The sequence below is a fragment of the Pseudochaenichthys georgianus genome, chromosome 9 (genome assembly GCF_902827115.2).
Source record: "Pseudochaenichthys georgianus chromosome 9, fPseGeo1.2, whole genome shotgun sequence".
NCBI lineage: Eukaryota > Metazoa > Chordata > Actinopteri > Perciformes > Channichthyidae > Pseudochaenichthys > Pseudochaenichthys georgianus.
Genome location: NC_047511.1, coordinates 32566580 through 32579828, shown reverse-complemented (window position 1 = coordinate 32579828; position 13249 = coordinate 32566580). Strand labels below are relative to the sequence as shown.

The 13249-nt window shown below is 40.3% G+C and overlaps 1 protein-coding gene across 1 annotated transcript in view; it reads right to left on the bottom strand.

The window, feature by feature from the left end:
* The window catches only part of LOC117451923 (transmembrane protein 132C), a 170473-nt gene that overhangs the window by 30172 nt on the left and 127052 nt on the right, over positions 1–13249 (bottom strand). Inside the window, exon 4 of the mRNA XM_071204391.1 lies at positions 5073–5259. Within this exon, the coding sequence (XP_071060492.1) occupies positions 5073–5259 (187 nt within the window). The remainder of the gene's footprint in view (positions 1–5072; positions 5260–13249) is intronic.

Here is a 13249-nt window from a genome sequence, read left to right as displayed (position 1 = left end):
GATCTCACTTGCCTGGCAGAGAAGATGTGCATTGCAACAGAGGGAATGGAATTGAAAGGAGTAAAATGAAACATTCATTGGAGGATGTTGATAGATGACTTTATCATGTGAGAGCAGAAGTGGCCAGAGAAGGCCAGGGTGATGATGTATTGTTTAACGATACATTGGAGCGGTTGTGAATACAAACGGCTGCTTTCATTTCTCCTCATCTCTATGCCCGCGAATGCTCATGTGAGTGAGCACAGTTTGGTGTCTCGGCTGGACTGATGAGTCCAGATATGATGTATGCCCTGTCCTCCTGCTCCCTCTCCATCACCAGGCATCCACAGCATGGGTAATGATGATGAGGGCAGCCTGGACAGGAGCGCATTACTTCACGATGGTAAAAGATAATGGACCAGCCTCCTACTGTGCAGAGGAATTCGCTCAGGCATCCAATTACTGCCTTTAAAATTCATCTAAAGATGACCCAAAAAAACACAGCTCTTTCATACTTTAAGTGAAATGGAGAATGCCAACATGAGGGGCGGAGGGTGACAAGGGAGGCAATTAATATACATTGTTAATATATTAATGTATGTTTGTCTGGAGCGAGGTGACACGATAGGGGGAGAGGAGAGGTAGAGAACAGCAGATGAAGAGAAAACCAGTCAGTATTACATTCGACAGAAAGGGTTCGTGGCGTTTCCTCGCTCTAAACCGATTTAGATTTTGAGTACTCTTTTCATTTTCAGCTTTTAAAATAATTGCTGCATTTGCAGAAATGACTGCTTTATGGTTTGAAATTGGTGACAAAGTGGTGAGCGGTGCTCTGAGCCGTGCTAATGCAGGTTTATCTGTGGCAATACACAGGAGCAGCCTTCTTCAAAGGGAACAAGGGAAAAAAGAGTTTTGTCTTTCAAAACGTTGTTGCTGCACTCCCAGAGGTGTCACCCATGGCAGAGCCCATCAATTGGCTGGAAAAATGCAATAAAAATACCTTTTTATAATAATTGATTCCAGCAAGGGCATGGTAATTTAGAACACGATATGAATTGGCTGGGAACGGGTCGGTGGAGCAATTGAAGTAATAGGCCATAAATGTGATCAAACCCAAAATAAGCTTCTCATTTTTAATAGTCATTAGCTTTATTACATTACAACCTTATGAGACATGGTCAGTTATGGATCTTCATTTGGTGTATGAGTTTATTCCTGGTCAAAAAACAATTACTGCAGCTTTTCCATTACGACTAAATACATCTAGGGTATTAGACTAATTAGTGCTCATTACAGATGAAAAGACCTTCTAGAGCAAAACCACAGAGCTGTTGTGTCAACAGATGCCTTCAGCATGCTCTGTGAAGTCTCCCCTCTCAACTTGATTAAAACAAGTGTGTTTCTTCCTCTCCGCCTTCTCTGAAAAGTCTTTTCACTTCGCCTCTTTTCATCTGTAGCCTTGATTCACTGCCTACATCACTGATCATCACTACTTCGAAATATACAACATAGACACAAAAAGGCTTAGAGTTAATCTTAACATGGAGTTACAATTGTAGCTAACTAAGAAGATAGCTAGATAACCATATAACCCTTAAGCAATATTGTGTGATATTAATGCTGACTGATGTTATTTTGCTAATACTAAACAGAACTGGCTTACCGCCATGTTCTGTTCAATACTTCGGCTCTCATAGACACAGATTTTTTTCTCAGGAGTTAGGGGATGAAACAAGAAGCATAAACACGAGTAAATGTCGGACTTGCAATCGACCAGTGGTGCAAAAGAAGATAAGTCAATGTTGCTCTGATTCTGCTAGCTGAGTGAATAATGTTCAAAGCTTGCGAAAAAGGGATAAATCGATATATTTCAGATCAGTTGCTGAATGCTGACTAACCACGGCCTCAGAGATTTCCACAGAATTTGTTCAACACTTGTTCAACTCTATCCAAGGCTCATAGACATTGTTCTTATAAATCTTACAAATCTGAACTCCAGAGTAGTGGACACCTGTATTATGTTCAGTCAACTTGTACTCCTTTTCCTCTGCAGTACAGATCTAATTGCAACCAACAGTCTCTAGCAGCAAAAGGAAATTGGATCTTGTGGGCTGACATATTTGAATTGTTACATCGGCGTGGTTTTCCCATGATGATATTCCCATATTGCAATAGTGGTGTTCCCCGTTTAAAAGTCATCCACCATTTGTTTTATGAACATTTGGATAAAGCTGTTCCCTGGTCTCCCAGTCACTACATCCCACCACCAACGAAGCATTACTGGGCATGTTAGAAAATTTCTTCTGTCTGCCCACATTTCATATAGCTCTGCTACATCTCCATCTTCACGACTATTAGTGACTTCAGTTATGTGTGACGCAACTGGTTTTCTTTTCGAATCACTGATTTTTCTCCCCCTTTGGAAGACGCAATATGGGGATGTTGGGCGATGTGTGTGTATGTGTGTGTGTGTGTGTGTGTGTGTGTGTGTGTGTGTGTGTGTGTGTGTGTGTGTGTGTGTGTGTGTGTGTGTGTGTGTGTGTGTGTGTGTGTGTGTGTGTGTGTGTGTGTGTGTGTGTGTGTAAGGGGGGTTGACAGCGCTGCTCTTACATTACTTCCTTTTTTTCTATCAGTGAGGAGTGTAGCAGGGGGAAGGAAGAGGAACTTATCTGTGGGCCTTTCATGCCACAGTGATCCCAAGTAATCTAATTCAGCCTTCCTCTTTCTCGCTTGTGTGCTTCTTATATTGGTGCATGCAGATTGCAAACAGCCTTATATCTGTGTGTGTGTGTGTGTGTGTGCGTGTGCGTGTGTGTGTGTGTGTGTGTGTGTGTGTGTGGGAGAGTGTATAAGATGAGGAGACAGAAAAGAGGACAGAAGGAGACAGACAGAGTTAATGAGTTCTGAATGTGTCTGCATGAGTATTTGTGTTGTGTGTTAAGTACCATGGGGTGGCTGGGGAGGATGTGCACCTTGGGAAGTTGTCTGTGCGGAAGAAGCACTTGGACAAAAATGAATTTGAAAAGCGAAGAGACAGTCTCATGGAGTAAAAATAAAAGTTAAATTGTCCAAATCAACGTCTTTTCAAAAAAGGCTGAAGATGTAAATGTTTGAAAATATCAACACATTCTGACATGATGGCAGCTAATTCACTGAATCACTGACAGGTCCTCTAAAAGAATAGCTAGCCAATGTAAGGAACAGGCTAAATGAAGTCTTTCTGCACAGCCAGGTCACACACACAGTTTAATACACATCTTAATCTCATGAGACGCTCCGACCTAAATAACTCTGTCCTTAATTGATTTAATCCTAGTTTAGCAAATAATTCTAATATCAGGTTTATTGAGATGGATTTTTGCCACTGTAATGATTTATAGTGAGCCATTAAAATCCCTTCTTTTATGAAAAAATGGAGCAGGTTGATTGAAGAAATGCTTGTTAGATTTTGAAGGGTTGGACACTTATTTTACAAAAACAATACAGTTGACTTTTTCTCTCCTTCATCATACCATTGAAAATAAGGTTAAATAAACAGGATTTTATTCAAAACGTGTTTTCCTTATCCAGACAATAGCGAATTATGGTCAATTATTTTTTAAGTAGAGATTTTGAGGGATAACAATGTGAATCAAAGTTGCAATACTTTTGTCAGTGGAAGATGTAAAAGCAAACTATGTATTCCTAGAGAAAAGGAAGCAGGCTGCCGATTCATCAGTGACATGAAAAAGATGTGAGAGAAGGAACTCGAACAATACTGCAGCATTAAACACATAGCTTCAATTATCCTGAGAATGGATCAGTGGGTGAGGCTGCGCCGCATTCCTCTGAATCAAGGAACAGCCACCCACATGCATCTATCATCCACACAGCTACGGGCAATACTTAGAGAATAACACTGACACAACAGTCAGGTATTTATCATGCAGATCAGAAGGACCGAAATAAAAAATGAATGCTATTTTTGTTTTAGAAATCAGCGCTGAGGTGGCAGTAGGCTTTCTCTTAAGTCGACACACTTTGATGTTGCTCATTTGTTCACCTGAATGTTCTTGATCTAAATCAGAAGCAGTGCACTCTGGGTCGCTGAACAAAACTCGCAATGTGAAGTTCTATAGGGGGAGCTTGGCTTAATCTACACATACTGTAGTACTGCGCCTCGCTGAGGGAGGCACACCGCTCCGGGCTCCCCTCAGGCCAGAGCCAGACTGCTGACCCATCTGAGGCCTGCTGGGAGCCAGAGAGGCTTCTAGCAAAGTCTGCGAGCACAGACCCACGCCATCGCTCTGCCTTTTTTTATCCAAGCAGCAGTACGTGGAGAAAGTAATCAGATCCTTTACTTAAGTAAATATAGCAATATGACAGTGTAAAAGGTCTTTGTTACAAATACACATGCAGGTAAACTTACATTATAACAGCAAAATAAAATATATTTTTAAAAAGGTTATATATGTACTGTATGACTCAGTATGCAGGATGGCCCCTCTCAGAGTGTTTTGGGGTAAATGATTGCAGAATATTGATTTTGTAGCTGGATATGGTCGAACTAATTGCACTTTTTTGTATATTGTTGAGTAGTGTAGGAGGTATTCAAGAAAATGTTTGAGTGTTTGGCTTATTTTGATTTGTTTTCAAAAGATTGGATAGCACTAAAAGCACCTCTGGTGTGTGTAGGCAGGCAGGTCCAGGACCTTTTTAGAAACTAATCACATGTGAAATCCTAATCCTAAATAATTTAAACTTGACATCAATTTATGAATACATGTGCATGTAGTATTTTTAGGCCAGAATATTTTACTCAGCAAGGTGTAAAAGCAAACATCCTTGGAGCTCAGCATGCTATGATGTTGTACTTAAATTCTTAATTGAACATCTTCTAAAAACACATGACTAGTTTGAGAATACATTCATGTTCCTCCCCAAGGCTTCAACCAGACATGATTACAAGTGCAGAAAGGTATTTAAATTATGTGTTGAAAGAAAATATATGCAAATGTCCACTTGAAGTGTAAATTAAAGAATGTGGTGCTTGACATTTCACAGTGCAGCCATCTCTCTGGGAGTGGCAGTGTGCTGGAAGCGGACTCACTCACCATGGCCAGTGGCACGATGCCCGCCAGGTCCTCCTGCGCCAGCTTGATCTCCGTCTCAGCCTCTTGTGTGGCGGCACGACTGGACGGGTACTCCACCTGCCAGGCCATCCATCGGCTGCCCAGTGGCTCCGGAAAGCTTTCCATTTTCAGATCCACCTGGAGCACCCTCTGAACTCCCATTTCAGACCTGACAGATAACAGGAAAAAAGTGTCAATGAATGGTTAAGCAGATGGCTGGGCGAGAGTTGAAAAAGGTACAGCATGTGTGGATGTGCTTGTGTTCCTGAGCTTATTCAACTGCTTAAATGACAGCAAAAAGCTAAAGCTGATGAATGTGCCTGTGGTTGAAATATATGATATTTTACCAACTGAGATTCTTCAAAATGTGTGTTTGCCTCCCTGGTCAACATGTGATGGAATAATATCGCACCTCTTTTTTCTATATTCCACTCACAATTTTCAAATTGATATGCACTGTAAATAGAGCCATAATTTCATGGCTGGATCACAGGGAAGTTCAAAGGTATGCTTCAGCAGGCGTCACCCCCGCTAAGGTGTTGATGTTGGGCTTCGTCACCGGTGCCCTTGTTTGCCGTACTAGAGCGTAAATAAACGACACATTTTGGCACGATCTAAGGCAGGCCCGAACTAAGTCAGATAAATTGAGAGCGTTGATAATAAAATGTCCCCGTAGCGCTATAAGTCTCTTGTGCTCACAGTTTAAATAAAGCCTGGAGGCAGAAAAGGTCAGCTTTACACGGGAGCCGGAGGAGATGGGAAATGGCACAAGATCTGTTAGCCACATCTTGCGTGTCAAATGGCGGGACTTGGGGCCAATACATTTCATGCATGGTCTCTGTGGCACACCGGCACAAAACAGCAGCGTGTAATTTGAACATGGTGAGGGGGAGAGAGACAGAGAAGAGGAAAGATGAATAAATCCACATAGTATTTAGTTTGGAGAGAGAGGGGGCATACAGTATAACATGTATCAAATACTGTAAAGCACAAGGCAGAAAAAAGATAACTTACATTCTAAATTCAGAAGTAGAATAAACAAAACATTGCCACAAAACAGATTATTCATGTGAGAAAGACAACAGAGCAAATGTATGACACCTAAATTATAAATAGGACACTAAAAACAGTAAAACAATAAATAATGGAAAATGTTGTATCCAGTGCTCTCATATTCACATAGGTCTGACACTATTTCCACATCATACTCAATGTATTCAGTTTTATTCTGAGAGAATGAAAGATGTGTTGTGCAGCAGAACACAACAACCCAATTTTCACATCCAACAGAGGTATGTATGAATAATTAAGATGACGACCAAATAGCTTGAGTCGCATTTCATAACAGCGTTCCAATCAGAGCACCGAGCAACTGAAGGCGTAGTACGACATCATGGATTTACATAACCCGTCCCACAATGCTTTGGGAAAAGACGGATGCTAATCTCAGGCCGGTAAAAACCGGAGGTTCATATGGCAAACAGATGATGCACTGACCGTCCAGAAATAAACATTTGAGAGTTTTTAGAGTCAGTGAGCGCCACACAGGACCTGTGTCAGCCATCAGCAGAAATGGCCTACTTTCTACAGCACACGCACACTTTTGCTCCGGAAAATACACACTTTAGGCATGCAATTAGAAAGACAGGCAAAAGAATGAAAGAGACTGCACAGCACAAATGTTTCAATATACACCACCAAGTACATGAGCTAAACTCCCACCTTCACAAACTTAAAGAGCCTCAAGATAAAGACAGAAAAGTTGACTGATATTAGCTCCTCCCCCTTCAGAAATGTCAATTATTTCCCTCCTCGCATCAAGTTGGCAGAGTTAAATAGCAGCTGCGAAAGTTATAAATGTCATGAGTTTTATTTTATTCCATCTTAGAATAGAAATGCCAGAGAATTTAGATTATAATAATTAACATCGTAGGTTAAAATTAGACCCTCTGCTTTATTTTAACATGGAGACAAACTGTTTGTATTTTTTGTGACAGAAATATCCAACTTCAAAAGATGACAGCAATATAAAAACAAGGGAAAGTGAAGGCAAGGAAAGAAAAGGATCTTAAAGTTGAGATCAATACAAAGCGAAGACATTCAAAGACATGCAAACTATCTTCTTACTTTGGACATTCTTTGCCTTTCATTAAAGAAATGAATAAAAACAATGGCAGAGTGGAGAACAAGTGAGTTTGCAATATAGTAAAACATGTAAAAGCATTATATAATAAAGAAATAACATGTTATAAGTAGTTCATTTATTGCATTTTTTATGGTGACTTAAAACCAAAGCTGCTGCAGGTTGTATATCAAGCTAGCCAATAAATTGAAAGGTAAAAAAGAGTGAACAATGAACATTTGGTCTCTTTAACTCGTGGTAAAAACTTGGCAGCAGTTTTATTTTATTGTCCGCTGTGCTTGCCCCCCATTGAGACACGTCTCAAAATGAAACCTGACAGAAGCGTGAGTGTCGGGGTTAATAAGACTTTGACGCTTTACACCAGAGTGCCACCCTGAGCCGACCTACCCTCTTTAAAGTCTGCTAATCGCACAGATCGCTGAGGGAAACTGTTCATTTCTTTGTCACTTCCAGCATGGGGTCTAATTCAATTAGCAGCACAGGGCGCATGGATGCATGCCACACAGCTGGTCACAGCCTGATTATCTGTAAACTAGCTGTGGTTCGGCTGAATCTGAGGCCAGACAGACGACCAGAGGGCAGCCAAAGGCAATAGAGAGGGGCTCAGAAGATAACAGGCCCTAAAGTTGGAAGCAGCTGGCCCTTTGGCTTTGGAGACCAACATGGAGAGCGAATCAGACTTGACGGTGCTGCCCGAGACCGCTGACAGCTGACTCCCTGAGAGTAGCAGAGAGATGGCTGTGAAGATGCTGTTTCGGCACATTCAGGATGCACATTCATCACCACGACACCAGCAGATCTGTTCGATACGCAGTGACACACAATGAAACATGAGCGCATAGCTTGGCATCAAAATGTGAAAAGCAGCAATAACTGAACAAATTACAAGGAATTGGACAAGGATGTTAAATGATTGAGCTCAACAGGGAAGGATCTTGTAAATGAAATATACAATCGAAAAAATAATCATAAAGTATATTTTAATGGGTAATAGAAAAAGGATAAGACAGAACATGAATCCCTGGTTAGTTGTGAATATTATTGATATGTTTGTTATCTGTTGATTGTATCCTATAAATTATGTTTAAAATATGTTTATAATCAACATGATCAAAGCAAGGATCTGTTTAGGATGCTATATGTAGTATTTATATATATCAAAATGAGTTTTTTCAGTTTCTTGCTTAGAGTTAGAGGAGAAGTTTGATAGCACCCTCAGAAACAGCTCTTGGTCTAAAGTTTCCTGAAATGTCCAACCATTGCTTTAATCATTTGATCTATACATGCTGAAAAATACACATCACAAACTCCTACAGCACAGGGTGATGTCTTTGAATAGCTTGTTTTGCCTGGCTGACAGCCCAAAGGCTTCAGAAATTCAATTTCTTATGATAAATAACAGCAAACACTGAACATTGAGAGGATGAAATGGAGTTCAAAGATCTGGATGAAAGTCTGTCACCAAATATATTTCATTTTTGCCAATGAGTTGTTGTTGTCTGTTCATTTAAACGTTTAGCCAATTATCTAAATAGTTGCTGATTTGTGTCTAACTATCATATTGACTTACCTAGTATTGGTTCCTATCTGCAATTATCAAAAGGTCACAAGGTGTCAGCAGGTAGCTTTCAAGTTCACACAAATATGTTAACTTGGCATAACATCTTCCACATGTCCTTTCCTAAGTATCGTCAACAAATCCAAACTTCCATTGATCGGCAGTCGTCTCTTACTACACAGTCCAAAAAGCTCTTTGCAGAGGTGATTCAGCTCCATCTTATCTTGAAAAACATTAGAGCGCTATTGAATTTAGACTGCAAGAAGGTTAAAGAAAGAAAGATTTAAATGTCAAAATGAACGAACAGAAAAAGGAAAAGTTATTGGAAGAGTTTCCTTTTTAGCAGATTTCTCTGGAGAAATAGCTGTAATTGAAAGAGCTTATTTTGTGCCATTATCAAACTCACTGTGTCAATGTGACACTCCTTGTTTAATCTCTCCCTGATGTGGTAGCATCCGTGCGCCCACTGTCGCGCCCGATGGGGATTAGAGAATGAGAGAGAGATACACATAGAGTCTTTGAGAAAAGTGACATTTTCAGGTCCAATTGAGTCATTTCTCAGCTTGTACATCAAGTATTCTAGACATCCATCTTCTTCACATAAGTGTAACATTGTAATAACAGAAACATTTCTGAGCTCAGGCCAGAGTTGTGCATGCTTTATGTATAACATACATGACGCAAGATGTTGAGTACATACCACGAAGGGCCATAACTGTTACGGTGGGTGAAGCAAGCAGGACACAAATGCAGATTACACTGATATTGCCTTTATTTCAAGGATAAAATAATAACTTGGACAAAACAGAACACTCACCGGTGAACTCAGTCACAAACAAAAGACGAACCAACACTGAACACAGGAAGAGACAAGACTAAATACAGGGAGGGGTAATCACGAGACGAGAAACAGCCGGGCAGGGGAGGAGAAACACAAGGGCCACAGGTGAACACAATCAGACAACTAGACACACCAGGGAAACTAACTACAGGGAGGAAAACACAGGGAGAAGGACCAGACAAGAAACAAGGGAGACAGGGAGAACCGAACAGCAAAATAAACCCAAACCTAGACATACAAAACTAAAAACGTGACATAACATGAGAATCGTGACAATAACAAACCTCAACAGAGCAGGACGTAACACGCTGACTTCATGGAACAAGAGATGTTTAACAGAAACACAATGGTAGATGAAAATGCATAATGCAGGCTCCTGGAAGCACAGCATGCCACCCACGGCAGTTTCAGGCAGCTGTGTGTGTGTGTGTGTATTTGTGTCTGTGTAAGGGGGGCTTCATGCAAACTCTGAACTACTTGTGGAGGCAAAAAAATAATCAACTTTGTGGCTTCAGTGGAGCCTGAAAGCAGCACCTTGAAGCGCTGCTGTTCTCATGCTCTGTCACCTGGAACAGCAATAAACCAGTCAGCACAATGAAGCCCGGACACACACACACACACACGCACACGCACGCACGCACGCACGCACGCACACACACACACACACACACACACACACACACACACACACACACACACACACACACACACACACACACACACACACACACACACACACACACACACACACACACACACACACACACACACACACACACACACACCGCTGTACCCAAGAGCAACCAAGCATTTGAATGTGTGTCTGCAAACACTGTGGACTTAATCACTCATGCTAGATGTTTTTTTTTCTAAGTCTAATACAAACATCAATATGCAACAAATGTCTCAACTAACAATAAAATGTCTGCTACATGTGTTCGCTTCTCTATAAAACCTTCTACTACATGCAAGTATTACAGCTTGTCAAATGCATATCAGTTGCTAGATTTAAACATTTTTATGCTGTTGTGTCAACAAGCTTAAGTACACAATGTCGCTTTGTTGCAAACAAGAGTACTGCGAGACAGAGAAACGTACATTTCACTAATCTAATTTATACGATTACAAAAAGCTCAACTTAAAGACTGCAAATTACATTTGTTTCTATTATCAATTAATCTGGTACACATTTTCTCGTTTACATTATTATCACTAGTAATTATAATGTCTACATTTTTCACATATTCCTTGATTGTAAAATGTTGTTGTTTGAGCAACTGATCAATTCTCCAAAAGATGATGTATAAATTCCTCTTTTGGAGAAACTGGAACCAGAATTTGTATTTTTGCTTGAAAAGGACTGAATGATTGATTCACCCTAAAGATAGTTCATTAAAGGCCTATTTGAATACTAATCCTTTATGTTCTACACCATTTTCATCCAAGAGCTCCTATGTGCAAATACTGTACTTTCATTATGCTGCATTTTTATTATAGATTTTGATTTATCTTACTGACAATCTTTGGTGGCGCATCTGAATGTGAATGCAAAAAGGCTGATATCTCCCTCCTCCACTTTTCGTCCTCCAACTCATTAAATATATGTTCTGAATGTGTAGCTTCTTGATAACCTCAAAGCCTTTCAAACAGGAGAAATCTGTGAATGGCAAATGTAAGAAGATGGACTGTAATTATAAAGTCATATTTTCAGGTTGTATAAAACCCACAGATTTTCTTTCAAAATACAAAAAGAATTATTACCTCAATGGTGGCTAATGCCCGATTATTAGAGACGTCAAGAACCCAACCCAGTGATGTATCTTTTAAAGTGATCTTATTGAACACAGAATACAGGTAATGGATAGATAAGGGTGAGGATGAACCGACACCTGAACAGTTAATTAGATATGTCATATGATATTTAAGACTGCTTATTCAAAATATATTTGATACCATCCTGACGAAAGGTCCATGAAAGAAGCCTATTTGAAGTGAATTATCCCAGCCCACTTCCACTAAGCTTCCCCCTCAGAGGTCGGCGCCTCTTTTTGGGTCTGATTTTGAGAAAGGAACCAAATGGTCGCAGCATGCAGCACAATCCCTCCGCTGAGGAAACCCTTCAGAAACCGCCACATCATCACGGCTCTCTGATTAGCTGCGGTGCAATCAGAGCACATAAATCAGACCCTGAATGCATTATTGCTAGGGATACATTCAAAGGCCAAAATGTCATTTATTCAACGGTATAATATTGCATATGGACTGGATTTTGAATTGGGTATTTATTATTATAATAATATTCATGAATAGCCCAATTTTACAGAGTAGTTTGAGTGAGAGCTGCACAGTAGTAAATTGTGGCCTTATGATGCTCATTTCAGGTTTCATAATTATATATTAGCTTCTACTGTGACATGTTTACAATACTTTAATGTTTAAAAAAGGTCTCATACTGCCTGTGCTGCAGCGCCTCTTTTCACCCTCTGTCTGAAACCAGAGCCCAGTCTGTTCTGATTGGTTTACTGGCCGGCACTAAGAGATGTAATGGAAAGGGAAAACCCCAAAAACCCCAATAGGGCCCCTTTAAACTACTGCATAGGCAGAGGAAACTTGAGTGCAAATCGAGGTATGGTGAGTCCATTAGTATCTTTACATTCCAGATGATAATTTCCCATTGTGTTCCTGTGAAAGTACAGCAAGAGAGATGGTGGAGAAGAGCCAAAAGGGGGGAAGCGTGGGATGAAAAGCACCCTGGAATGCATTTACACAGGGGACCTTTGCAATTCAGCCTTGTCCAGAATAATAAGGAAGATATTGTATGTGACAGGATGAGAAAAAAAGTGTAAACTCTCCCTGAAACACTTAAAAAAAAAACAGCGATGAGAATAATAGTGATAAATGTCAGCGGCGTGTAGCTGACTGTGGCTCGGGTTCATGGTTATGTATTGTATGTAGTGGCCACAAGAAAAAATATGACAGCTAGAGCTGGATAAAAGAGAAAGCCATGTGAAAAGAATGCAGACAATTTTAGATAATAGACTGGATTTGTGGTAAAAACAATAGGCCTTCTGAGAGAGAAAACATCAAAAATAAGTTCAGTGATTTAATGTTAAAGTCCACATTATGGAGTATTTTGCCAGACATTGAAGAGTTCATGTGTGTTATGCTCTTGTTGCCCATGTTCTAAACATCTGTAGATTGGAAGTGGGAGAAACTCACAAAATTGCATTCATAGATGTATCGACTTGGCGAAAAAAGAATGTCAATATAAAACTTTTCCTTTACACAAAGCATAAAACAAAAACACCATATTTAATCCACCTTTTTTCCCTTTCACTTGACAGCAGCAACTTGTTCTTGCAGCAGTGCGAGTGCTCTCCAGGATGTAAGCTACAAAGATCCCTCTGTACAAAGTGCCTGCTGACGGGAGCCACCAGTGCCTAACATTAACTTGTCAACATGACATTGAAAACGACACCAATTTTACATTTGATTAAACCTTAATACCAAGCTGCCTCTGAATGTATGGGTTTGTGTTTGGAGAGTGGGCATACATGCATAAATGTGTGTGTACAGTATGTGTGTATGTGCTTGTGCAGCATTTCGGTATTTCAAGC